We start from the raw sequence: 24898 nt of genomic DNA, 5'->3' as shown, positions 1-24898 counted from the left end.
ACCGGACCCCCTACCCCCACCTCCAGCCACACGCCACCTCGGCTTAGCGGCTGTGACCCCTCCTGCCAGTACTTGGAAGGCGGCGGTCTGCAGGGTCACCCCCCAGTACCTGCTAATGGGTCCCCCATCCCCACAGTCTGCATCCAGGCTGTCTGTCCGTAAGAAGGATGGCCCTCAGCGGACGCTTGGAGTCTCCCAACAATTGATCCAAGTTCCGCCCCTACTTCTGTTGTCTCTGGAGGAGTACACACTTTTGCAAGTAGTTGCTGGAGGTTCAAGGTCACTGTCTCTTTTCAAGGACTAGATTCAAAGGCGGGGTTCCATTTATAAATTTTTAACTTTTAATTTGTATCCTAGCTATTATTTACGCACTGAAGCTCTGTGAAATACGTCACTGCGTAATATCAGATTTTGATAGTTGTTTGTTTTTGTTTTTGTTTTTGTTTTTGGTCCTACAGCCGAGAAAAAATGATGTGGTTTCTAAACCTCAGAGGGGGAGAAATATTTACTTATGTTTTCACCACTTAGCTCTTATTGCTTGCATTTGCACATTCAGATTTACAATACTTGCCCATTAGTTAGGTTGAAACTCAAGAGTTTGATATTTTAAATTAAATCTTTTGTAAAAACTTAACAAAGAGTTGGTATTTTTTAAAAAATCATTCATGTTTAAATAGAGTGTTTTTCCTCCCTCAGTCCATATAACAAGTACAACTTTTAAAATATGCTTGTCTCTTAGTAAAATAATTCATTTTTGGTAGATAACTGATTCAGCACTTTACCTCCTAGTATGTGGTAGCAGGTATTTTGTTTTAAAATCCTATGTTGAATATATTTTAGGTTTATTGGTGAGGCAGTTTAACGTAGTAGAAGGAGCAGAGTTTCTGGGGTCTGTAGGCCAAAGGTTTCTTTCGTGTAAATGGGGATGATGACACATACATGGGAGGTTTATGTGCTTTGGCACCCTGCCTGGCCACAGAATACAAATTCAAATATCTCTCCCCTCTGTTAGAGCTGTGTCTGGATCCCAAATGTAGGTGAGATAAGTTTAATATTTCATAGTTGAGGCGCAATATAGAAAGAAATGGAGAGCACAATCCTGATCATTTTGTATACATGGTCTCAATAACTTTAGGGAGGAATTTGTGGTAGTAAAATTAGGTACTCAGTGCTCAGTCCCCTTTGACCTTAGATGCTCCCCTGGCAAGTTCAACAGCATGACCTTGAATTTTTTTTTTTCCTTAGGCTGTGGGACCCTTCTAATATTGGATCAAAATGAATCTGGGCTTAGACTTTTTAGAAGGTAAGGTGGCTCTAATGATTAAACTTACATGTATTCTCTGTTGCTATTAAAGCCTTAATATAATTAGATTTTGAATCTTTTTGATGAGTAGAAGATTTTTTAATTTTTAAATTTGCAATAGAAAAGAAACTTCAGCATTTGCATGGTAGAGAACATAGTTTTGCCAGTAAGTTGTGATTATATCATTTTTCTTCTGAAGTCCTTGTCTCTTAGTGTCCAGTTATAAACTATAAAGCTTAAACATAAAAAAAAATGTCAACTGGTTAGTATACTGTGGGACATTTCTAACTTTTCTGTCTTCTTCACATAGTTTAGTTTTACTCATTCAGGAGCTGATTATCCATTTTGTGAGTTACCTAGCACTTCTTGCCCTTTCTTCTTTCTATGACTGTCTTGACTGTTGGACTTATTAACACCTCCATCAGGGTCAGTCAATGTCAGAGAAAGGAAAGGAAATCCTGTGAGAAGATAACTACCTGCTCACAGCTCGGGTGAAAGTTTTATGTGGAAAGTTGCAATCATTGGTCTAAATTAGTATTGTGAAGTGCTTGCTGCTCCCTCCTGTGGACCACAAAAACCAGGGAGCACCCAGGTATGGCAGCATGCCCTCATGGAAATCGTGCCAAATTTCTAGATGGGAGACCTCATTTTCATCCAGCTCTGCAGTTTTCTGGCATATGTATGACCTGGGCTGTTCTTTTCTCTTTTTTAATAATATGTTTTTTAAAGATTTTATTTATTTTTGCTAGAGAGAGAGTGAGAGAGAAAGAGAGAGTGAGCATGAGCAGGGGGGAGGGACAGAGGGAGAAGCAGACTCCCGGCTGAGCAGGGAGCCCGATGCAGGGCTCCATCCCAGGACCCTGGGATCATGACCTGAGCCGAAGGCAGACGCTTAACCGACTGAGCCACCCAGATGCCCTGGGCTGTTCCTTTCACCTCTCTGAACGCATTTCTGCTTCTGTCAAGTGCTTGCTCTACTTATCTTCCATAGTCGTGAAGACTGTGAGATAATGTGTGTTAAAATATGTGATAAACTTGAAGAAAAGCTATAAAATTATGATTGTTATTTTATGTTCGGCTGCCTGGGTAACCAGATGTTCTGTTTCACCTTCCCTGGTGTAGCTTTGACTGGAATGATGGTTTGTTTGACGTGACCTGGAGTGAGAACAACGAACACGTCCTGGTCACTTGTAGTGGCGACGGCTCGCTGCAGCTCTGGGACACCGCCAAGGCCACCGGGCCCCTGCAAATCTACAAGGAACACGCTCAGGAGGTATGAAGGCAGTCTTCCTGGGCCCATTGTTTTTCTTTGGATGAAATCCACTTGGGGATGGAAACATGGGGACAAGAAGTTTAAGCTTTGGTATTTCTCATGCATGTGAGATGTCATTTATTATAGGATTATTGAAACATAAAGTACATCTTGGCCTGAGGGGCTAGGAAAGAAGAAAAGGTCAGGCTTCTCATTAGTCTGCGAGGACGCCTCCAGTAGTAAGTATGCTGTGGTACCATTCCCTCTGGAGAGGCCCGTCACTTTCTTCCCGCTGGAGGATAGGCCTGCCCCCCGGCAGACCGAAGACAGGAGTGGGCGGCCTTTTCACAGAGACTTCACAGGATTGCCTCTAGGGCTTCAGTAAGATTCCTAAGGATTTTCAGAATATACTGGAGCAAGAGCATCAAATACTGATTATGAGACAGTGCTTAACTGAAGAAATTTGAAATCTTAAGCCAGTTCATGTGTGTAGGTTCTTTGTGAATATATACATGGGTAGCATAGAAAATAGTTTGGTTTTCAATCATATAGAACTACCATATATATTTTTAATGAAAGTGATGGTAAGAACAATCCCTTTTGGCATTTTACCTTAAATGTTTAAAAATTTTCCTCGAGGTAGCAGTAGATCCTTCAAGTGAAAACTTGCACATTTACGTTCAGACTTGTGTCTGCCACAGCGTCTAGCCCATAGAAGGCCTCCAGTGAATGCTTTATTAGATGCAAGAATATTAGTCTTTTGTGATAAAAAGATTACTCGTGTGAGGATTCCAGAAATCATTGTATAGCTATAGCTGTTAAAAATCAGTATCTCTAAGATTGTGACTGAAAATAACGGAAAATTTTAGGTCCTCTATTTTATGGTGAAGCCTCTCTGAATAAATATACTTACAAATGATCATGTTTTCATAGAATCACTGAAGACAACTCTGGTAAAGGAGAAATTTTAGTTTCAGGGTGTTCAATGCAAGAATCCCCACAAAGCGGCATGTCCAAAATTTGGACATTTTTGTGGTACCTTCACGATTTTTGCTTTTTTCTAATACTACTTACAATTAACTTAGTTTTTTTTTGCTTTAATATTTTTCCTCTCAAAAGGTTTTTTCCTTTTTTTTAAATCTTTAGTGCTTTGTATTGTCTTATAAATTCTAGGACTATAACCAACAGGTCATAAAATAATATATCTAGTTATGTTAAATGGGATATATTGATTTAATATATTTTAAAAATGATCTTTACATTGTTATTTCACTTATCCTAAAACAGTTATATTTAGGAAGCCATGGAATTGATGGCTAACTTAGAATGTACATTTAGTAGTTTTCAATGTACGTTTAAATATGCAATGAATGAAATAAAATGTATGTGCCAGTTAAAATCATCTCTTGTACAACCAGTGGTGTGTGTACTACTCTCTGGGAAATACTGCTCCAGAATGTTCCTGATGATAGTCACTCAGCCTTTACTTCATCTCAGTGAAAGTGGATCTCACTATCTCATGAGATAACTTATTCGACTTTAGATTGCTCTAATGATTAGAAAATTGCTATCTTAAGTCCAGATCTACCTTCTGTCAACCAACTGTTGTTTCTAATACCTTTCTCTGAAGTGATGAGAATGAGTCCAGCCCCCCTTTTCCAGGGAACCCTTGAAAATAGCCACCATGACCCCTTTTAGTCTTTCCTCTTCCAGACTATGCATCTATAATTCTTTCAGCCTATCTTCAGATTACATGGTCTCTGTATCTTTTACCCTCTTGGTAAATTCCTTCACATACTCCCCTTTTTCATGGTCATTTCTGACGTTGCATACATTATTTATTCTAGAAATGTGATGATCAGTGCTGAGCTTTTTAAAACTTTTTTTTTTTTAAGATTTTATTTATTTATTTGACAGAGAGAGACATAGCGAGAGAGGGAACACAAGCAGGGGGAGTGGGAGAGGGAGAAGCAGTCTTCCTGCTGAGCAGGGAGCCCGATGCGAGGCTCGATCCCAGGACCCTGGGATCAGGACCTGAGCCGAAGGCAGATGCTTAACGACTGAGCCACCCAGGCGCCCCTGAGCTTTTTAAAACTTTGCCACCATAATCTTGAGCCTCTGGTTCTAATCATATTACCCAACATGGCTGGCTGTACATGTTCCTTGGCCATGTCGTAGTGTTGGGTTACTTTGAATCCACTGGTAAGGCACCTCGATCTCTGTTACTTGAACTGCTCTGAAGCCAGGTTTATATCATTCTATAATTATGTAACTGGGTTTTTTTGAGCTGAAGACATCTTTGTGGGTTTTTTTCTTTCAGGCTATTTTTTTTTCCCTTAATTTCTTTTCAAACGCAATTTTTGATAAGTGCGTGTGTCAGTTAGGATGCCTTCGCTGTTCACGTACTAGAGAATACAACGAAAAGTAGATTCAACAGAGTTCATTATCTCACATAACCAAGTATATGGAGAAGGAATGGGTGCTGCTGGTTATTCAGGGCTCGACAGTACCATCAAATACCCAAGTTGTCCTTGCCTTTCTGCTCTTTTATCCTCAGTGGGCATTGTTTTCTCCTTACGCTGCTTATAGTTCCAAGTATCATCTTATCCCCTTTGAAGGTCAAAGGGCAAAAAAAGTGAATGTCCCTGTCTTGGGACTCCTTTTGAGGAAAAGCTTCCTCAAAGCTTCACAGCAGGTGCCTCTTCACATCTCCGTAGCTAGAAGAGCATCATATCCCCGGTCCTAACCGTGTCACTTATGAGGGAAACAAGCCACCATTCCTGCCTTCACCTAAACAAGATTCAGCCCTGGGATGAGGAAGGGACAGAGCTTTTTCCCTGAAGGACAGAATTAGGGTTCTGTGAGCAAGGAAGAAAGGGAGATTGGCTCTGCTACAACATACTTGTCTTTCTCACAGTCCTTAGTAAAAATCAAAGTATGCCAAGCAGGGTGGTGAATAGAGAATGTAGGATACTCGTAAAGGCCATCTGCTGTGAGATTGTGAAGAGAAAGAATTTCTGGTGATTAACTTAAGGCTCAGTATTAAAATACCAAATATTTGGCATTTTGTCATTGAAGAGAAATACAGCATATATTCAAAGCATGTCTCTTATATCAAATACTAGAAACACTGAAAAGGATTTAAGAGCAAGTGAGAGTTTTGAGGAGCTAATAAATATTTGTTGAATAAATTAGTAAGTGAACGAGCGTAGCTGATTTCCTTTTATTTTTTTTTCCCACCAGCATGTTCAAGAATAGCAAACAATGGGTCGTTTTTTTCCCATGGGTAATAGTATAGAATAAGGATGAGTAGCCAGGTTTCAATCAACTTTGGGTTGAATCCTTGCTTTGTAACTTAGCTGCTGTGGGACCTTGGGCAAAGTTACTTTTTTTCTCCTGAAAATTAGTTTCTTCATTTGCAAACCGAGGATAATAGTAGCCTATGTCCTAGGGTTGTTGTAAGTACTTAGAACAGAGCCAACACTAAATAAATAAGAGCTCTTATTATTATATCTTATTATACTAGGGTTAAAAAGATACAGAACAAGTTAGGAATCCTACACTTACCCATTTCATCACTTGGTAACTGAGAAAATGTCCAACAATCAATTTTCAGATAATCAGATGGGTAGGTGCTGAAGTGAAAAGGAGAAATCCAAGACCTAGATATATTTTAGGCCTGGGGAATGAAGGGCTTGGTGAAATGGAAAGGAAGAAAAACATGGACATTATCTGTGTGCGTAGCTTCTAAACTTAGCCTCAAAGCAAGAATCTGATTCTTCTCTCCTTTGTTTACCTGGTGTCTGCAGAGGCCATTATGTCTTTTGAGCCCATTAAATGCCTGTAGTTTAGCCTGCTGCTGAGTATATAATAGGAGTGGAAGAACAGGAAAATTTAAAAAAGGTCCAGCAAGAAGGAGAAGAGAGGGTGAACTGAGAATTTTGTTTCTGTACGTCATGCCTTACAACATGGTGCTATTGAGAGTTGGTGAGGAATGACTTTCAAGGTGACAGTGACTCAATTTAATGTTTACATCAATATCTAGTTTCCCATGTGCTGATTACAGTTTTTTAAAAAAATAGTTAACATTTGTCTTCATTGTCAAATAATAACCTTATCAATTTGCTGAATTTTTTTTTAAAAGATTTGATCCACTTGAAGTTTTTGGTTATGAAAACTTATCTTTGAAGTAAGTATGCAACTATTAGTATCTCATTGTGGAGAGAATGTGTTTAACTATATGTATCGTAGTAAAGATGTGCCATATGGTTAAGACCTTGCTTACTTTAAAAAAATTAATTATTTACTCCTATGATAATGATAGAAGCTGAAAAGTTTATAGTGATGGATGCCCATAAAAATATTAATGCAGAATGATAGTAAGTCATGCATTTAACACCAGTTTGTTCCCTTTAGAAATTGCATTTATGTTTAACTGCACAACAGACTTCTCAGCTAAAGAGATCTATCTCTTTTCTTTTTCCCTCACTCCCTTCCTCCTCTCTTCCTTTCTTCCAGGACACAATTGAACTTGATATATTTCCTTTTGGGTATTTAGTCACCTAAATTCTGGAGTAGGTTACTGCAGTAAGATTTTTATTACAATGTAAAATAAGTGTAAATCTTCCCCCCCTAAAATTGTAATTATGGAGAAAAATAGTTTCCAATTACGTATCAGTTGAGTCTTTCTGGATTTTACTATGAATAGGATGTGATATCCTTCCCCACTTTTCAGTCCTTATGTTTTTAAAGCATTCACTTTTTTTTTTTTTTTTTTTTTACTTTGTTTAGTATTTTAAAGTTTTAACTTGTATTTTAAAAGCTAGATCTGGGGGCACCGGGAGGCTTAGTCAGTTGAGTGTCTGACTCTTGGTTTTGGCTCAGGTCATGATCTCAGGGTTATGAGATTAAGCCCTGCATGGGGCTCCACACTGGAGGTGGAGCCTGCTTAAGATTCTCTCTCTCCCTCTCCCCCTCCCCGCCACTCGCTCTCTCTCTCTTAAAAAAAAGATTCTCCCCCGCCCACACTCACATTCTCTCTTTCTCAAAAAAAAAAAAGAAAAAGAAGCCAGACCTGTCCGTACTGGTACACATGTTACGTGCCAGGCATATGCTAGTCATTGAAGATGCAAATATGAATAAGACTCAGGTGCTGATTTCTGGTAGTAGTTCTGGGACATGCCAGCAAACCATTTAATACAGTGTGATTATATTGAAAAGAAGTGTCTAGAAGGTACAGAGAGGGCACAAAAGAGATGCCATTTGAGCTGAGTCTTGGACAATGAGTAGGAATTCACTGGCAGCCCAAAGGGAGGAGGGCATTTCTGGTAGAGAAAAACGTCTGCACAGGTGCCGATCTGTGAAAGAGCATGACATGTTCAGGCACTCATAGGGCCTCTGGTGTGACTGGAGCCTTGGATTCTAACACACTAGAATCACCTAAGGACCTTTTAAAAATTTTCATACCCAGGTCACAAATGTCTGGGGGTTGGAGCCAAGCATTATGTAGCTTCCCAGATGATTTCACTGTGCGTCAATGCGCACTGCTTTAACTTAATAGGCATTCTGTTCTAATGACCTTAATATGTATATTGTCTAGTATCTCGAGGGTTGTAGATTCAAAATGTAGATTTTAACAAATATTTAATAAAAAGCGTGATTTGATTTGCTTTGCAAAGGGGTAAACTCAAAGCTTTAAAACTTTTTTTTTTTTTAAGGAAGAGAAAATGATTGTTTTAAATAGATGGAAACTGTAATGGGATATTTTTGGGTCGAGAATGACTTTCATGCATGACTACTGTCACTATATCTGTAGTCTGTCTGTCATGTACTCATTGTGGGTCTCAAACCCTGTGCTTGTCTCCAAAGCAGGTTGGTAAGTGAATCGTGTCTAGAAATTAGAACGCCATGGCTCCTACTTTAGATCTAGTGAGAAACATATGTAGGAGAATGATACAGTCTTATTTGATAATTTTAAATCATGTGAAACTAGAAATTCTTTTTAGTTTAGTTACAATCTGATATCCAGTGAAGTTATCCTATGGAATTACTGGCAGAGCTATTTAAATATATTTAGAATTTGTTTTATGTGAAACAGCAATTTTATACATATTTTATATGTACATGTATATGTATGTGTATATATATTTGTATGTATATATTTATAGTTATCTCTGTATATATTTGAAAAAGGAACAGTGGAAAGATAATCCAAAAGCTAATAAAAGTGGTTACCTTTAAAGGGAAGAAATCAGGGGAGAGGGGACAAGGATGGACAATTTCTCCAATATAATTTGTATTACACTTTTGACCTTGGAACAATTGAAATATCTTACAAAATTAAAAATCACCATTTAATTAAAAAAAAAAGCAATTGCTAAAAATTGAAAACAAATGAATCAATCTAGTAGTATATCAAATTGGCTTCGTAACCAGGTATTGAAAATAATTATTTCTAGTGACTTTAAAAATACAGTATTGTGATTGTCCATAACCTAATGACATATGTCTGATAAACAAAAAGAAGTGCAAAGAAGTTTTAAAATGCATTCAGAAAGATCAGTATTGTTATTTTGAAACTCTTATATTATAGAAAGACAGTTATCATGTGGTTTCACTCATATGTGGACTATAAGAAACAGCGTAGAGGATCATAGGGGAAGGGAGGGAAAACTGAATGGGAAGTAATCAGACAGGGACAAACCATGAAAGACTCTTGACTCTAGGAAACAAACTGAGGGTTGCTGGAGGGGAGTTGGTTGGGGGATGGCGTATTTGGGTGATGAGTATTAAGAAGGGCATGACATGATGTGATGAGCACTGGGTGTTTTATGCAACTGATGAATTATAGAACTCTACATCTGAAACTAATGATGTACTATATGTTGGCTAACTGAATTTAAATAAACGAAACTCTCATATTGTAGGTTAAAGCAGAGCAGTAATTATGTTATCAGAAACCAAAAATTTTTATCTAAGAGAAAAGTGATGAGAATAAAGAAGTTAAAAAGAGACATTTAATTTTATTGGATGAGAAATATCTGTACATTAAAAAAAAAACAAAACAAAACAAACAACAACAAAGAAATATCTGTACAGACTCATGATTTATTTTTCTCTGTTTAAAAAAGTACATGTGTCCTGGTTCTTTGGACTATAAAGACCAAAAAGTAATGATAACTCAGTCACAGTAAATATCCCTAGTGTCCAGATTACTGCCTCTAAATACCATTTCCCACTAGAAGGAACTGGGATTTTTGGAGAGATAGTTGATTCCAGGACTGAGAGGAAACATACAAGATGAATCCAAGACATCTTCTTGTGTCAGAAAACTATGAAAGGCCACTGGGATCACATCAAAAGTTTAGAAGAGACAATGTGTAGAGAGACCATACACTTATATGTATATTTCCACCCATTACATGAGTTGTAATCATTAAGAAACAACTGGTCACCACTAAGGATTACTAGGACAGTGGACTCATTCTGAAAATTGGTAAGATAAAGAATCAAGGCACTTACCCTGCCTTTCTTGTATAAATTTTATTGTGTAATAATCAGAAGCTTGATGTGGAAAATTTCTCATTAACAGAATTCTGGCTAATAAATGCAGAAGGAATAGCATAATTAGAAAGTCACCATTGAGTATCCCCAAATGAAGTAACAACTGTAGGCAAAGGTTATCCATGGATGCTAAAACATTAATTTAACATTGATACATCTTCTGAATAGTTTTAGGATCACTAAAAGTGGGTCAACCAACAATTATACACCTAATACAATAGGAAGCTAAAAAAAAGATTGAACTGAATGTAATCAAGCCTCTAGACCTAACTTCCAACTTAAAGGAATGGGAAGGGTCGAGGAAAATGGTAACACCACGAGGAAACAGCCAAATCCAGAGTATAGAAGATTCTTCAGGACCATTAACTTTGTGTCTTCAACAATTATAAATACCATGGGAAGGGTGGATGGGAAGAGCAAGGTGGGAGAGGAGGACTTTCCTAGATTAGATCTAAGAGACAACAACTAAATGTAAAATGTGGATTTTGTTTGGTTTCTGGTTCAAATAAACCAACTGTAAAAAGACATTTTTGAGACAGGAAAATAAGAATGTGGACTGAGTTTTGGATGATATTCATCTTTTTAGGTGAATATAGCCTTGTGCTTTTATAAGAAAGGAAAACATCCTTATCTGCTTAATTAATTATGAGTGAAGTGGTTTGATGTTATTTTTTTTAAATTTTATTTATTTGACAGAGAGAGGCACACTGAGAGAGGGAACACAAGCAGGGGGAGTGGGAGAGGGAGGAGCAGGCTTCCCGCGGAGCAGGGAGCCTGATGCAGGGCTTGATCCCAGGACCCTGGGATCATGACCTGAGCTGAAGGCAGACACTTAAGGACTGAGCCACCCAGGCGCCCCAGAAGTGGTCTGATGTTAAAATACTCCCGCAGTCCGTCGGTAACGGGACAGGTGAAACAAGGTGGCAAAATGTTGATAATTATGGAAAGTAGGTGATGGATACCTGGGGATTTATTATGATATTTCTTCTTTTATGTGCATTTTAAAATTTCTATAATGATAAATTAAAAAAAAACTTGTTTCACATTACAAGAAATATGTAGCCTTTTCTAATCGCTCAGTGATTAAAAGTCAGGGTCCCTTTCCTTTGTATTGATACGGACAAGTATGAGCATTCTGAACATAGTTTTTATTTGAGGATTTTTAATTAAATAGACCAACTTAAAAAGGGCACTGCTATACAGTAGATTAAAAATGAGCTCTTTGGGAATTGGTTTCAGTAATAAAATTTGTCCTCTCAAATGGTGGTTTTGATAAGGTTCAGATTTCATAAAGCAGCACAAAATATTGTTCAGGGTTTTTTTTTTTCTTTTTGCAGTTTCTCAATTAATTTTCTTCACCACTGCCAAGAGTAATTACATAAGATAGGCCTTTAGAGGACCCTGCTTTTAAAGCATAATTGCGTACCCCTCTTCTTTTTTATCCTTAATCTGACCATTAAGCCATGTCCACTGGTTGAATGGGAGTGGGGGAGGAATTGGGAATAGGGAAAGGGGGGGAGACTAGACTGATGTGAGATGTGCTCTTCATTCAGATTTGTTTCTCTGCCCCTTCATCCATTCCAGAAACTTTGATTAACCCTACTGTGTACAAGGGATGGTGTGAGGCCTAGCGGGGAAGATGAACAAGTCAGGCATGGTGTCCTTGCCCTGCTGGAGTCCTCGTGCCTCTCTAGGGAGGGGGGCTGGAGCTCGCAGGTTATCTCCTTGATAATGTGATCAGTGCTGGAATGTATGGGATGCTACAAGAGGAAAGGATCTTGTCTGGGGAAGGGACCAGGAAGGCATCCTTACATCTGCAGGGAGAGTAGGAATTAACTATTCAGATGGAGAGGCCAGAGGAGTAGGGTTAGAGGCAAAGGAAAGTGCACGCTTGAAGGGGAGGGATTGAGCCTGCACGCCTGGAACAGTTAGCATCTTGGCTGGTAAGCTAAAATCAGTGGAAAGATGTTGAAGATTTTTAAAAATTTGCCATGATATATTTCTTGCGTATGAAATATATGTAAGCTGTAAAAATGTATAATGAATGCTTGTATATTCATCATCTGACTTAAGAAATAAAACATTCCTTATGCCGTTGGAGCTCCTACTTTACAGATGCTATTTTTCTTCTATCTACTTTTTTTTTTTTCTGATTCTATCTTTCTCCCTCCTTTTGTTTTTACGCCCTTCTTCCCAGGAGTAACCACTAATGCTGAATTTCTATTTCTGTTTTCTTTGCTTTTCTTTTTAATTTTACAGCATATGTATGCATCCCTAAACCATTCATAGTTTTGCATGACTTTGACCTTTGGGTAATAAGCAGCAGCATGGATAAATCTCAATGTTGAGTGAAGATGGTAAGTTGCAGGAGACCCATAGTATGAAACCGTCAAAGGGCTTTCTACAGGGGAATAACGTGTGTGTTTATGCAGTGCAGATCATGGATTGGAGGTGAGCAAGGATGGATGGGGAGAGCAGTGGAAGGATGCTACCTACAGTCTAGGTGGTAGCCAGCGTAGGCTCAATGGCTGTAGCCTCTTAAGAGGAATTATAGACAAACTTGTAACCATGGTCCTTTAGGTTCTTGTCCCTCCTGCTTGACCTTTCTGTTCTTTAAACGAGACAAGCCTGTTTTTGCTTCAGGGTCTTTTCCTGTTCTTCTGTCAAAGCCTTTCCTCTTAAACCTGTAGAGTTCTGTCTTTGCTACACTCAGGTCTCTGCTCAGGGGGGTCTTCCCTGACCACTCTATCAAGAAATGACTCCTTCCCCCTGTCGTTGTTTCCCAGTCTCCTTCCTTGGTTTTGTTTTGCTCTGTAGCTTTTCTTTAAAATCACAATCTGAAATTATTTATTTATAGCCTCTCTATGATCCTTGAGGGCAGGGACTTTATCTGTCTTGTCTAACATTATACCCCTCTTTTCCTTGTGTCTTGTACATAGTAGGTGCTTAATAAATACTTGTTGAATGGACTAGTGAGGTAACTTGAAGTTGGGATAATGGAATCTACTCATCCTTTTTTGACTGTCTCCCAAACATCTGTCTGCTGTAAACTTTTTTTCAGAGCCTGAGGTCAGTGCCCAAACCCTGTTCCCACTAGACATTTCCACTTGACTATCTTGCTGTCACTTCAAAGTCAGTAGGTCTAAAATTACACATTATCTTCTTTCCTCCAGTCTTCCCATTTTGTTAATGCCACCACCACCACCAGTCCCTGGGCACAAAACCTTGGTGCTACCCTGTAGTGTTCTCTAGTCCTGATCCCTTGGGTGCTATCTACGCCTGTGTATGCCTTTGGGGGAGTTTCTGATCGCCGTTTTCATTTCTGCTTTCTGCTATTGACATTTTAGCCAGGCCTCAAGGCCCTGCTTGGATCCTCTCTTCTGGGCATCAAGCTGAATTTTCCATCCCAGTGCCCATTTTGTACTCATGTCTATAGTTTTTTTTTTTTTTTAAACAATATCCTGGCCTGTACTGTTAATTACTTACCCATATCCTAAATTGTAAACACAGTCAAACACATAAAATATTTATTGAGTTGCCTTTATTTCCTTCCCTGTTGTCCCATTTTTAACCTCACCATGTGCGTCCTGTCCTTAGTTTTGTCCTAGCCCTATTGCTTGCACTTCGTTGTGGGACTGATAATAGAGCTGGCAGCAACACTGCCGTCAGCATAGTTATCTTCCCTCCTGTCTTTTGTTCTCACTAGGGCTGGGTTCTCTCTGAGCCTGTGGGGGCCCTTGCAGTTTTGAAAGGTGAGAAGTCATAAGGTGTCAAATCTTACATCATGCTGGACATGTGTGGAGGCATGGAATCTGAGATGTTGATCTTAGTTTTTAGTTATATTTGTTCAGTTATCCTCTGAAATGAAAATAGTAGCTCTTTATAACTACTTAGTGATGCAGATTGTGAAGATAAATTTAATTGGAGAAATTATTTTAACTCCCATTTATTGAGTGCTTATTGTATTGAAGTGAGCATAGACATACAAGATGGTTTTGCTCACATGGTGGATCTCCCAGAATCTAGCAGGTATTTAACACAAATTGTAGTAAAATACAGTAAATGTTAAATTATAAGTAGGTACAAGATGCTGTTGGGATGCTCGGAAGGAAGCATTGAGGGTTTTGTCGAGGGGAGGCTTGTTCCATAAAGGATGTAATGGGACCAAGTCTTGACAGATGAATGGGAGGTCACTAAGTTGACAGGGACTTTAAGTTCTTGGATATGGATAATTCGTGAAAACAAAATGGAATCAACGTGGGCTCTAATGAAGGGTGATACCTGTGAATCGCCAATGAAGGGCAGGCTTTTATTTCCTTAATATTGCAGCCCAAGGTCATTCCACTTCAACAGTGCCCTCAAGTAGCATGATGTAGAGACAGCCTAGTGTGGTTACTAAGGGTGGACTCTGCAGTTAGGCTACGGAGGTTCAGAATTCAGCTTTGCAACTTACTAGCCTTAGGAATTTGGACAATTTAAACTTTTTGGGTCTTAGCACAGTATCTATTAATGAGATAAAATATGTAAAATGCTTATGACAGTATCTGGTATACCATAGATGCTCAATAAAGGTTTGCTATTGTGCTTATTTTTGACTGTTCACATCAGCCTAGAGCAGGAGTCGGCAAACTACTACTCATGGGACAGGGCCCAACCTAGCGTGCTCTCTGATTTGTAAATAAAGTTTTATTGGAACACAGCTATGCCAACTCATCAAGTATCACCTTTGGCTACTTCTGTGCTCTCCCAGACCGACATACAGAAACCAAATGGCCCATAAAGTCCCAGATTATTGCTCTTTACAGAAGAAATTTGCCATGCCCTGGCCTAGAGGATAAAATCAAACTCTTTAGCTCTCAAGATCTTCAATGACTACTTCAAGGCTATCTTTTTCCATCCATAACTAGCAGATGGCCACAGCAGCTCTTTGGTTTTTGCTGCCCTTTCTATAAGAGGTGCTCTTTGTTGCTGGATTGTGGTTTTTTGAGTGTTCCAACTGATCTTCTCTCTTCTACATGAATATGGACAGCAGCAGGGCCAGGACTAGGATAGGGTGGGTGAGGCACTCACCTTAGTTACACAATTAAGGAGGACCCCCAAAATTCAGTAGTCAGGTAATGTCTTACTGCAATATTTTTAAAAATCCCAATTCAAAAAATTCTGTGATGAGAAAAATATCAAAGTTTTAAACAAAGACAGGCTCAGTATTACTGATATTTTTTAAACTGAGACTCCATCCTGGCTAGCCACAGTACACAGAAGACAGCAGAGAACAGGTAACCCATACTTAAGCCACAGCAAACTGCAGACACCCCTGCTTCCTACATAAATATGGTAGCTAGAATTTTTAAGACTCAGAAGAATCTGCTGGCTGGTCACATTTAGTGATGTATACTCAGGTCCATGTCAGGACTACTTTAATAAAGAATAATTATGCATGTCTTTTGTGGAACTTTGCTTACAGTAGTGATCTGTATATAATCTGTTGTATAAAATGACAATAAAAAATATTTCCGTAAGTTTTCAAATGGTTCATTTGAAATGGTTCACTGAAAGCAGTAAAGCATAGATTAGAATAGCAGCGTTGGATAACTAAAGCTGTTTACCAAGAGATCTGAAAGGATTACGGGGTTCCTATAAGCTTTTTCTAAGAAAGGACAGATAAGGATATTAATTGAATTTTAATGCTTTCTGATAAACACTGACCTGGCAAGCTTTTTTAGACGACTAACTTTCTAATCTGCTTTGACATTTCTACAGGGTGCTGCAAACAGTATTTGTTGGTAGGTTAAAAATATATATGATTTGTTTTAGTGAAGGAGGTTTGGAAATCATCTGTAGCATTCTATTAACATAGAATGGAATCTTATCTGTAAGGAATATGTCTGGGGGAATGGACAAAATGACCTTTCCATTTCTCAGGCACCATGTTGAGATTTGTAGGACTTTATTTGATGTTTCAATGAAGTGAATTAGTTGTTCTAACTGGCTATCGCTGTTATAAAGAGATAAAATATAATATTGAACTTGATGCTCTTTTGCTTTCCAAATGACACATTAAAATGTTTTTAGGTCTATAGTGTTGATTGGAGCCAAACAAGAGGTGAACAGCTTGTGGTGTCTGGCTCATGGGATCAAACGGTCAAACTGGTATGTCAGCATTACTGTATTTAAAACCAAATGTTCTCTTCCGCAAAGCTTCCGTTGAATTTTTTTTCTTTTCTAAGACGTACTTCTATATCTTTTCAATTACACAGCTAATTTTCTTTTCAAAAAACTGTATTAAAGCATTTATTAGAATTTAAACATTTTTAACCTTTTGGCTGTAAACAATTAACTCAGCATTGATAATTTTGGCCCCTTAAATACCATTTTGCTTTATATGGAAATAGACTTTAAAGAATCTTTGAGATATGTCTGTCTATTACATGTGTATATATAAATACATAGTGTATTATATATATTATATATATAAACATGAATTTGAATTTACCTCTAAGTAATTGATCTATTCATTTGTTTGTAGTGGGATCCAACTGTTGGAAAGTCTCTGTGCACCTTTAGAGGCCATGAAAGTGTCATTTATAGCACAATCTGGTCTCCCCACATCCCTGGTTGTTTTGCTTCAGCCTCAGGTAAATAATTCGGTATTTACCAAAAAAGCCTTACTTGTAGTGAGTGGTGGCTTTGCTTTCCCCAGCAGGTGGTGCTGTGTACTTGCGATTTGGAGGGGGAAAGGGCCCACTGTACTATTCTTTGTGCTCTGTAGATGGTTTCATTCTTTATCAGCCTCTAGATAAGAATCAGCCAGGCGTGGACTACTTTTCAACTATTAATGAACAAATATGGTTTGTCTTAGGCATATCATAACTGGTTATAAATCTTCCAAAATTGGGAACCGTTCTAGTTCTTCTTATTAGCCCCTGAGCTCCTTCCTTTAGATGGCATTATCCTTGGTTTGTTTATCGGAATAAAGGTGGCTAAGTCTGAGTAACAGTTACGAGAATGTGTAATATGTGCTAATTAATGACAGATATTTGTGATGATTGACAAAGTAAAATGATCACTATTTTTTGCTGCTTTTGTAACTTTCAAAAAAAAAAATAATTTATAAAGAAAAAAAAATGGTATCCTACATAATCCCTATTCTAGACTTACCATATGCATAGTGAGGAAATTCAAACAGCACAGAAACATGCCAAATAAAAAGTAAGTCCTCATCCCTCCCCCTCCATAGAACCACGGTTAGCTTTTTCTTATATTCCTCCATAAAAATTCCTATTCTCATTCCAGAATATGGAGTACAAAAATGAAACAATGTTTGAGGCACCGAGGTGGCTCAGTCGGTTAAGCATCTAGCTTCAGCTCAGGTCATGATCCCAGAGTCCTGGGATCGAGCCTCGCATCAGGCTCCCTGCTGAGAGGGGATCCTGCTTCTCCCTCTCCCTCTGCCTGCCGCTCCCCCTGCTTGTGCTTGCTCTCTCTCTAATAAAAAATAAAAAATATTTAAAAAAGTGAAAAATATTTATGGGGAATATTCCTGAGGGAAAAGTCAGATGTCTTTAAGGGCTGAATTTGCTTAGTTGATGTTAGGTTTTATATGCTTATAGCTATAAGGCTTTTGTTGTTGAAATTATACAGGAAAATAATTTTATAATTGTGCATCAGAAAATCTCCCATCCCAAATTCATTTTCCCTACTGCAAACATTGTTACTATAAAACAGCTTTTGATTGTGGAGATTTCTTAGTAGCCTTAGTCCTATTATAGTTGAATTGAGAGAATCATGCCACCATTCAGAAGGAGTTATTAGACTCTAGTTTTAAATAAACTTGATGGAAAAGAACATTCACCAATTATATTTTATGAATTTTATATATGAATTTATATTATATACTTAAGCTTATGGAATTAAAACAAATTTAAGGTAGAAAAAGAGGTATACCATGTTTCTTTTATTTGATCTACCACCAATAAACATTTGGCTAAAGAATTTTCTGAATACTATTTCCTTCCTAAAATCTCTGACACTTTAATATACATTGCTTCATTTTTCTTTTAGATAATTTGTGTAATGTACGGAGTGCCAGTAAAGCTGTAAAAAGTGTAGGAATGAAACAAAGGTGAACAACTAATTGGCATAGGCAGGGCAGGGTTGCTGTGCTAGGCTGCCTCCTTGAGTCACTTTGACCCTGCCCCTGTGAACAAGTAGTGGGAAGGGTAAACCAATGTCTCCGAGTATTCCAATGTGAGGATTTATTAAATGACATCATCTGGGGAATATATACATAAATACAATCTATATGACACTAATGACTTTCAAAAGTGTTTATTATAGAGCAGCAACACCTTATAGATTAATCAAAACAATAACAACAACGTTCCCAGTCTAGATGATGTCAGTTAATTCTGATAGTGAGAATCTGGTAATGTTAAGGTAATAGTTATTTTAAGATTTGGACCTTGAAATGATAAATAAATGCACCTCCTTAATCTTTTAAATGGTTTCCCATTTGATGAGTGAAAAATGATACCTATTTTTGTTTTGATTTGCATATTTGATTACAAGGGATAGTGAGTATTTTTTATATGTCCATTGACCACTATGGTTTTTCCTTTGTGAGTCTCATGTTCATGTTTTTGGCCCATTTTTCTACTGAGAGCTGTTTGTTGTTGTTTTTCTATATTGATGTATGAGCTCTTTTTTATATTTAGGAATTAGTCTTCTGTATCTTACGTATATTTTCCCATTTTTTGTTTGTCTTTTAACTGTTTTATGTTGTATATATATTTTTTTACTGTATATGCATTTAAGTTTTTTGGTAGCCAAGACTATCAATTTTTTGCTTAATAGTTTTCTGGCTTTCATTTAGGATGAATAAGGAATTGGCTCAGTGAAAAGTGGGAGGCCTTGCATGGCACAGAAAGAGAGACCATTTTAGGCAGAGAGAATAGGACCAAAAGTAAGAACTTGGTGCATTTGAGGTACTGAAAGAAGGCCAGGGAGACCACTGCTTAAGAAGAAAAGGTAGTGAAAATGAGGTTGGGCAGTAGAGAGGCACCCAGATGGACACCTTATGGACTGGATTCAAGATTTTGGATTTTATCCTATGGACCTGGGCAAGGCACTGAAGAGGTTTAAGCAAGGGAGTGATATGATTAGGCTTGCATTTAAAAAAATTCCTTCTGGCTGTGTGTAGAGAACAGTTGGGAGGTGAGCAGGAGCGAATGCAGGAAGATTAACCGAGAGATGAAGGCCTGGATCAGGATGGTGGCAGAAGAGCTGGCAGAAATTAGGCTGACTCGACTGGTATTTGGAGATGATTTTATAAGATGTACAAGAGGTGAAAAGAGAAGGATGAGTAAAGAATAACTCCTAGATTCCTGCCAAGGATAAATTGGTGGGTGGTTAATGTCATAACAGAGGTAAGAAATAGTTTGCAGGAGAAGATCTAGAGTTTTGTTTTAGAGCGCACTGAGCTCATGGCACACAGGGGGCTGTTGATGAGTAGGTTGAGTTTGGAGCTGAGACATCTAGCCTCATGAATAAATTGTGTCATTGGCTCATAAATGGTAAGTAAAGCCACTGTAGTAAATCGGAGCCCCCAGGAAGGACTAAAGAGAAGAAACCTTAGACTAGAGTACAGGTTGACAAACTACTGCCCTCAGATCAAAATGACTCACTGACAGGTTTTGTGAACAAAGATTTAGTGGAACACAGCCATGCCCATCCTTTTACTGTCTCTAGCTGCTTTTGTGCCGTAATGGCAGAGGTGAGTAGCTGTGGCAGAGGCGGATGGCCCTTGAAGCCAAAAATACTTACTGTTGGGTCCTTCACAGGAGATGTTTGCTGACGCTTTGTATAAAGTGTCTTGAGGGGAGATAAAGCAGTGGAAGCTCTTCTGTGCAGTTTGATTGTTTAGGGGAGGAGAGAAGAAAATAGCTAGGGGAGGAGGTAGAGTGTGTCTACTGTTGTCTCCTCATTTAATTATCCAGCACCCCCAAATAGGCAGTCAGTAAGATAATTGCTCCTTACTTGCTACTAAACTCTATCAACGCCCTGAGTTGTTGAATTATGTTGAGTGGCTTCCATAGTAAATATAACATCACAGAAATCCTTTCCTTTTGTTTATTTTATTATTTTTTTATTCTAAAAATTTAAAATGACCAAATGTCCTTCAATTCTTAAGTATTATTAGGTTGAAGACACTCAGAACTGGAAATCTTCAGGTAAATGGTGTACAGACAAACATGTCCCTTAGATTAAGCAATTTCTTAGATTCCAAGATAATAGCAAATAATAGTAAATTCTATGTATAGAGGTTCAGTTAAGTCAAAAAATGTTCAGTGGTTAAAATTAACAGCATGGTTTTCTAGAATGAAGAACAGTATACTTATAAAATTATTACTATTATTTTCAAAATTTCTAAGTTGTCTGAGTCATAGTGTTTTGTTCGTAATCTGAGTTAAATCTTTCCCGAGATATCAAATCTTTTGGGATGGCACTAGTAAATATATTTTTCCTTGGCACATTTCCTTTTCAAAGCCTAAATTTCTTCTTTGATTTTTTAAATTTTTCTGTGGCACAGCTAATTATAAGGCTGGGTGGGTATTAAGTAAGTGATAGCAATATTGATGTGCTATTCGAATTAACTAACCCTTTAACCTGCCTATATAACTTGGTTAGTCATCTTTATGCTTTTAGTGTAAATGCTAATGAGTTTCATGCTTATGGTGAATCAGATCTGTAAGACGACCACAGTTCAGCATAATGTTTATAATTTACCATAGGTGAAAAGCCCTAATACAGAGAGTATTAGTACAAGTTCAATTAAAATTCTTTTAAGGATATGAATTAGATTGACATTAGTTAGCATCATTTTCTTCGAGTAGGGATGCCGTTTGGCCTTATGTCCTACAGTTTCAAAGGAGTCATTTCCAACCCTGAATGAATTAGTGGTATAAAGTAGATCTGTCTTCAAAATGAACTGAAACATACTTCCCTTCTGGTGAAGCAGTGAAGACATGTCTGGTGGGAGCTCTAATTGGCAGCATTCATAATAAGCTGGAATTAATAATGAGTATAATTTTACATATTTGGAAAAGTATTAATAAGTAAAACTCCTTGAACTACTGATAGAGTTTTTTAAAAATTCCTTTACCTTACTATTATATGTAATTTTGTTGATGTATATATTTAAGGTTCTAAAATTATCTTCATTTTCCTTGTTCTTTTTATGACCATGACCAAATATAAAATCTAATGGTGACAAAATCTTGAACTAATACACCTGCATTTATTTAAATGTCAGGCAACATTGTGTATATTAGCCTTTTATTTGGTATACATAATATTGAGTCTGGATGTTGCATACAGAATATTCAGTGTATGAGACTGAAGAGCAGGAAAAGACTTATTGTGTGGAGAGTGAGCAATATAATCACAAAACTTAACTATCTGCCCGTTGCAAATCGGTAAAATTTAAACAGTCTTTTATCATCACAATGTCCGTTTGGTTTAATAGAAAAAAAAAGATTATCTGCTTAATGACATCACCTTCCTGTGTTCTATTAGAAATAAATATAGATAGTGGTCACATCAGCCGGGATTTCTTTGGTTGAAAGTCAAAGAAATTCTGAACCAAACCACTTTAAGTAAGAAGATAATTTATTTGTTCTCATTGTTGAAATGTCCAAAATTACATCTGGCTTTATACGCATGGCTGGATGTAGGGCTTAGAGGATGTTCTTGCCGTCTCTTCTGTATTCTTTAAAGTTGGTTTTGTATCAGGCACCATGTGAAAGTAAGACGGCAGCAGCTCTAACCCCTCTATCCTTTCTGGTTTCCGTCCAGTAGGAAACGTATGAGACTCCTTCTCAGACATCTAGGAAAGTTTCATTTTCTCTCGTCTGATGGTCCACGTGAGTGTTCTGAACTGATCACTGTGCCTCGGAGAGGGGGATGTAATCGATTGGTGTGGGCCCAGCTTACTCCTGCAGTTGGGAATGGGAAATGAGAAAGAGGGTGGAGTCCAACTCATAGACCAGGAGTGGAAAGAGTGACTAGTGATTAGGTGGCAGTGGTTGGACACGTTCTACGGGGCCGACATTCACTAGGTTGTATGCACATCCAGCACTTAAAGGGATTTCACGAAAACCAAGCACTGGACCTGTGAGCTATAAAATGTTTCTTTTTAAAAAATTGGATAAAGGAAAGCCATTTTTCTGCCAGCTTTTATGCTTTTAAAAACTCATTGGAAGGTTTATTTATTAAGCATTTGCCATTTTCCTGAAATATTCCTTCCTAATGGTTTTCAAATAGTAGCCTCCTTAATAAAGTTGAAAAGATTTGAAGTTTTTTCTTCCATTCTACGAGAGGAGAGTTTGTGGTACAGTAAAGGATGGGCCCCGCTCTGAAGCTTTCACTGTGCCTTTGCCATTTCAAGTGAGATGAGAAAATTTGCTTACCAAGCTATGTACAGTGTATTAGCAGGCAAATGAACTTCTTTGCATATTTTCTTACTCTTGTTTTCATGCATTTCCTATCGGACATGTGTATTCTCTTACATAGCTGAGTGCCTTACACAAGCAAACACTAATATATTTTTAATTACTATTATATAAGATATGGGAAGTAACCATCTTATTAGAATTTTAAAAACCTATCTAAGGTTAATTTTGGTTGTTGAGAGGGACATTGGCAGTGAGTCAGTTAGATATTAAGTGAATGGCCACTGTTTTTTGAAAGATACATTGAAAGGCACTGTAGATACGTTGAGGAAGAAAACAGACAGGGTTCTGTCTTATTAGAGCTGCAATCCAGTGGAAAAGAGAGATCCTAAGGAAAAACAAACTAACAATGGATGGTAAGGAGTGCAGAGTTCTCTGGAGAGGTAACATAGTAAGTATAGTGGTTAGAAACATGGACTCCGAGCTGGACTGTCTGAGACAAAATTCTTTCACCACTATTACCTGACTTCAGGTCATGCTGTTTAACCTCCGTCTCTTCATTCCTCACTTGGAAAACAAGGGTGATGGTAATACTTACATTGTGGAGTTTTGAGGAGGATTAAGTGAGTTAATATGTGCAAAAGTCTAAGAACAGTACCTGGCACAGAGGGCTCTATAAGTGTTGCCTTCTATGATTAACATGTGTGCTCAGAATTCTGTGGAAACACAGCTAAGGATTCCTGATCTCGTCAGAGTTGGCTGGTCAGGGAAGCTGGTCCTCCATTCTGAGGAAATAGTTGTTCAAGCTGTTACCTACGAACAACTGAGAGTTAAGAGATGAGAGCTGGAAAGCAAAGGAATGGGAAGTGCGAGAACAGAGCATATTTGAGGAGCATCTGAATGACCGTGGCATGTAAACACATGTAAGGATTACCAGTGCTCATCTGAGGAACTTGCTCCGGGTAGAATCTGGAATGCATGGCTGTGTAATAGCATACGAGGCCAGTGATGCTGAAACCTGGCTGGCTGTCAGAATTGTTGGGGGAGCTTTAAAAAAAACAACAGAATTCTGGGCTCCATCTTAGTCCTGCTGAATCAAGTATCTCTGGGAGGCACATTTTTTAATCACCCCAGCTGAACCTAGTGATCAGCCTCATTTGGAAAGCACTGTTCTAGTCTATGGCATAGCTTTGTTTGAGATGCCAAACTAATAGTTTACTTCTGTTGGTATAATGGGAATTTCATGCTTAATATTCATCTCTTTTTTAAAAACCCACAGAATGGTTTCAGTGCTGAATTTGGAGAGGAAGTGGTTTCTGTAGTTTGAGAATGCCTTAGTTTTTTTTTTTTTTTCCCTCAGTTTTGTTTGAGTTATATTATGGTCTTCATCAATTTTCTTACTTTGTCTTCTTGCTTACGGACAGAAGCTTGTTATAAAACATACTATAATCTTTGCATAAGAAAACTCAACTGTAAATTTCATGGTTGTGGAACCCAAAGTTATAAAATATTGTTTTTACAAATATTAAAATGGCGGAAGCTTACATGATAGGCAGCCAAGATGTACTTTTATGTCTAGTCCAGTGGTGCACATATGGTTAATTATGCCACTCAACTGCTTATAGCAGTTTATATTTTAAGATAATACATGAGACTATAGTATTGAAGTCATTCTAAGAATTGAGTCACCTTCGAAGTTAGATGGTATTTGCAAATGTAGAACTAAATTTGTTACCATTGGCTAAATTAGGACAGGCCAAAACGGGGGGGGAGTGTTTAGAGATTTAGATTTACCTTCCAAAGCGTTCAAAGGTTCTCTAAGGACATTGCATTTTGTCTAGTTCATGAAAGTTGTTAGTAGGACAGAATTCATATTTCCAAATTGCATGAGATAGAAGGGAAGAATACTTAAGCTCATTACATAAAGAACATTCATAAGAAATAAACTTTCTTTTGAACCATGAAAACTAAGTTACTGCTATTACAGACTCCATGTAATTGCATAAGTCATAGCCATGCCTGAATGAATGGGTCTGGTAGTTAAAAAAAAATCTCCATTCTACTCTAAGAAAAAAGTCATATTACATTTGATAAGCATCTGGCATTTCAATTCAGTTCAATTATTGGGCCCAATATGCATCCTTTTGCTGCTCAGTTCTTCGCAGAGTCAGCTTCAGCACTGACGCTCCCTTCCTCTTACCTTCGTCTTACCTGCTGTAGCTTGAAAGTAGACGGGTAGCATCCAACATGTCCTGTCCCGTGCTGTGCACTGAGACTCACTGGTTGTGCTGCCAGTGGCTGGGCCGCCACTGATAAGAAGACGGTGGCACT

General features: G+C 38.0%; 1 protein-coding gene across 1 annotated transcript in view; it reads left to right on the top strand.

The window, feature by feature from the left end:
• Positions 1–24898, top strand: part of PEX7 (peroxisomal biogenesis factor 7) — an 82373-nt gene that overhangs the window by 488 nt on the left and 56987 nt on the right. The window contains exons 2-5 of the mRNA XM_036097491.2: positions 1246–1303; positions 2426–2576; positions 16191–16268; positions 16645–16753. Of these exons, the coding sequence (XP_035953384.1) occupies positions 1246–1303; positions 2426–2576; positions 16191–16268; positions 16645–16753 (396 nt within the window). The remainder of the gene's footprint in view (positions 1–1245; positions 1304–2425; positions 2577–16190; positions 16269–16644; positions 16754–24898) is intronic.

Source organism: Halichoerus grypus, chromosome 9 (genome assembly GCF_964656455.1).
Source record: "Halichoerus grypus chromosome 9, mHalGry1.hap1.1, whole genome shotgun sequence".
In the NCBI taxonomy this organism is placed as follows: Eukaryota; Metazoa; Chordata; class Mammalia; order Carnivora; family Phocidae; genus Halichoerus; species Halichoerus grypus.
This window is presented reverse-complemented; position numbering and strand designations above follow the sequence as displayed.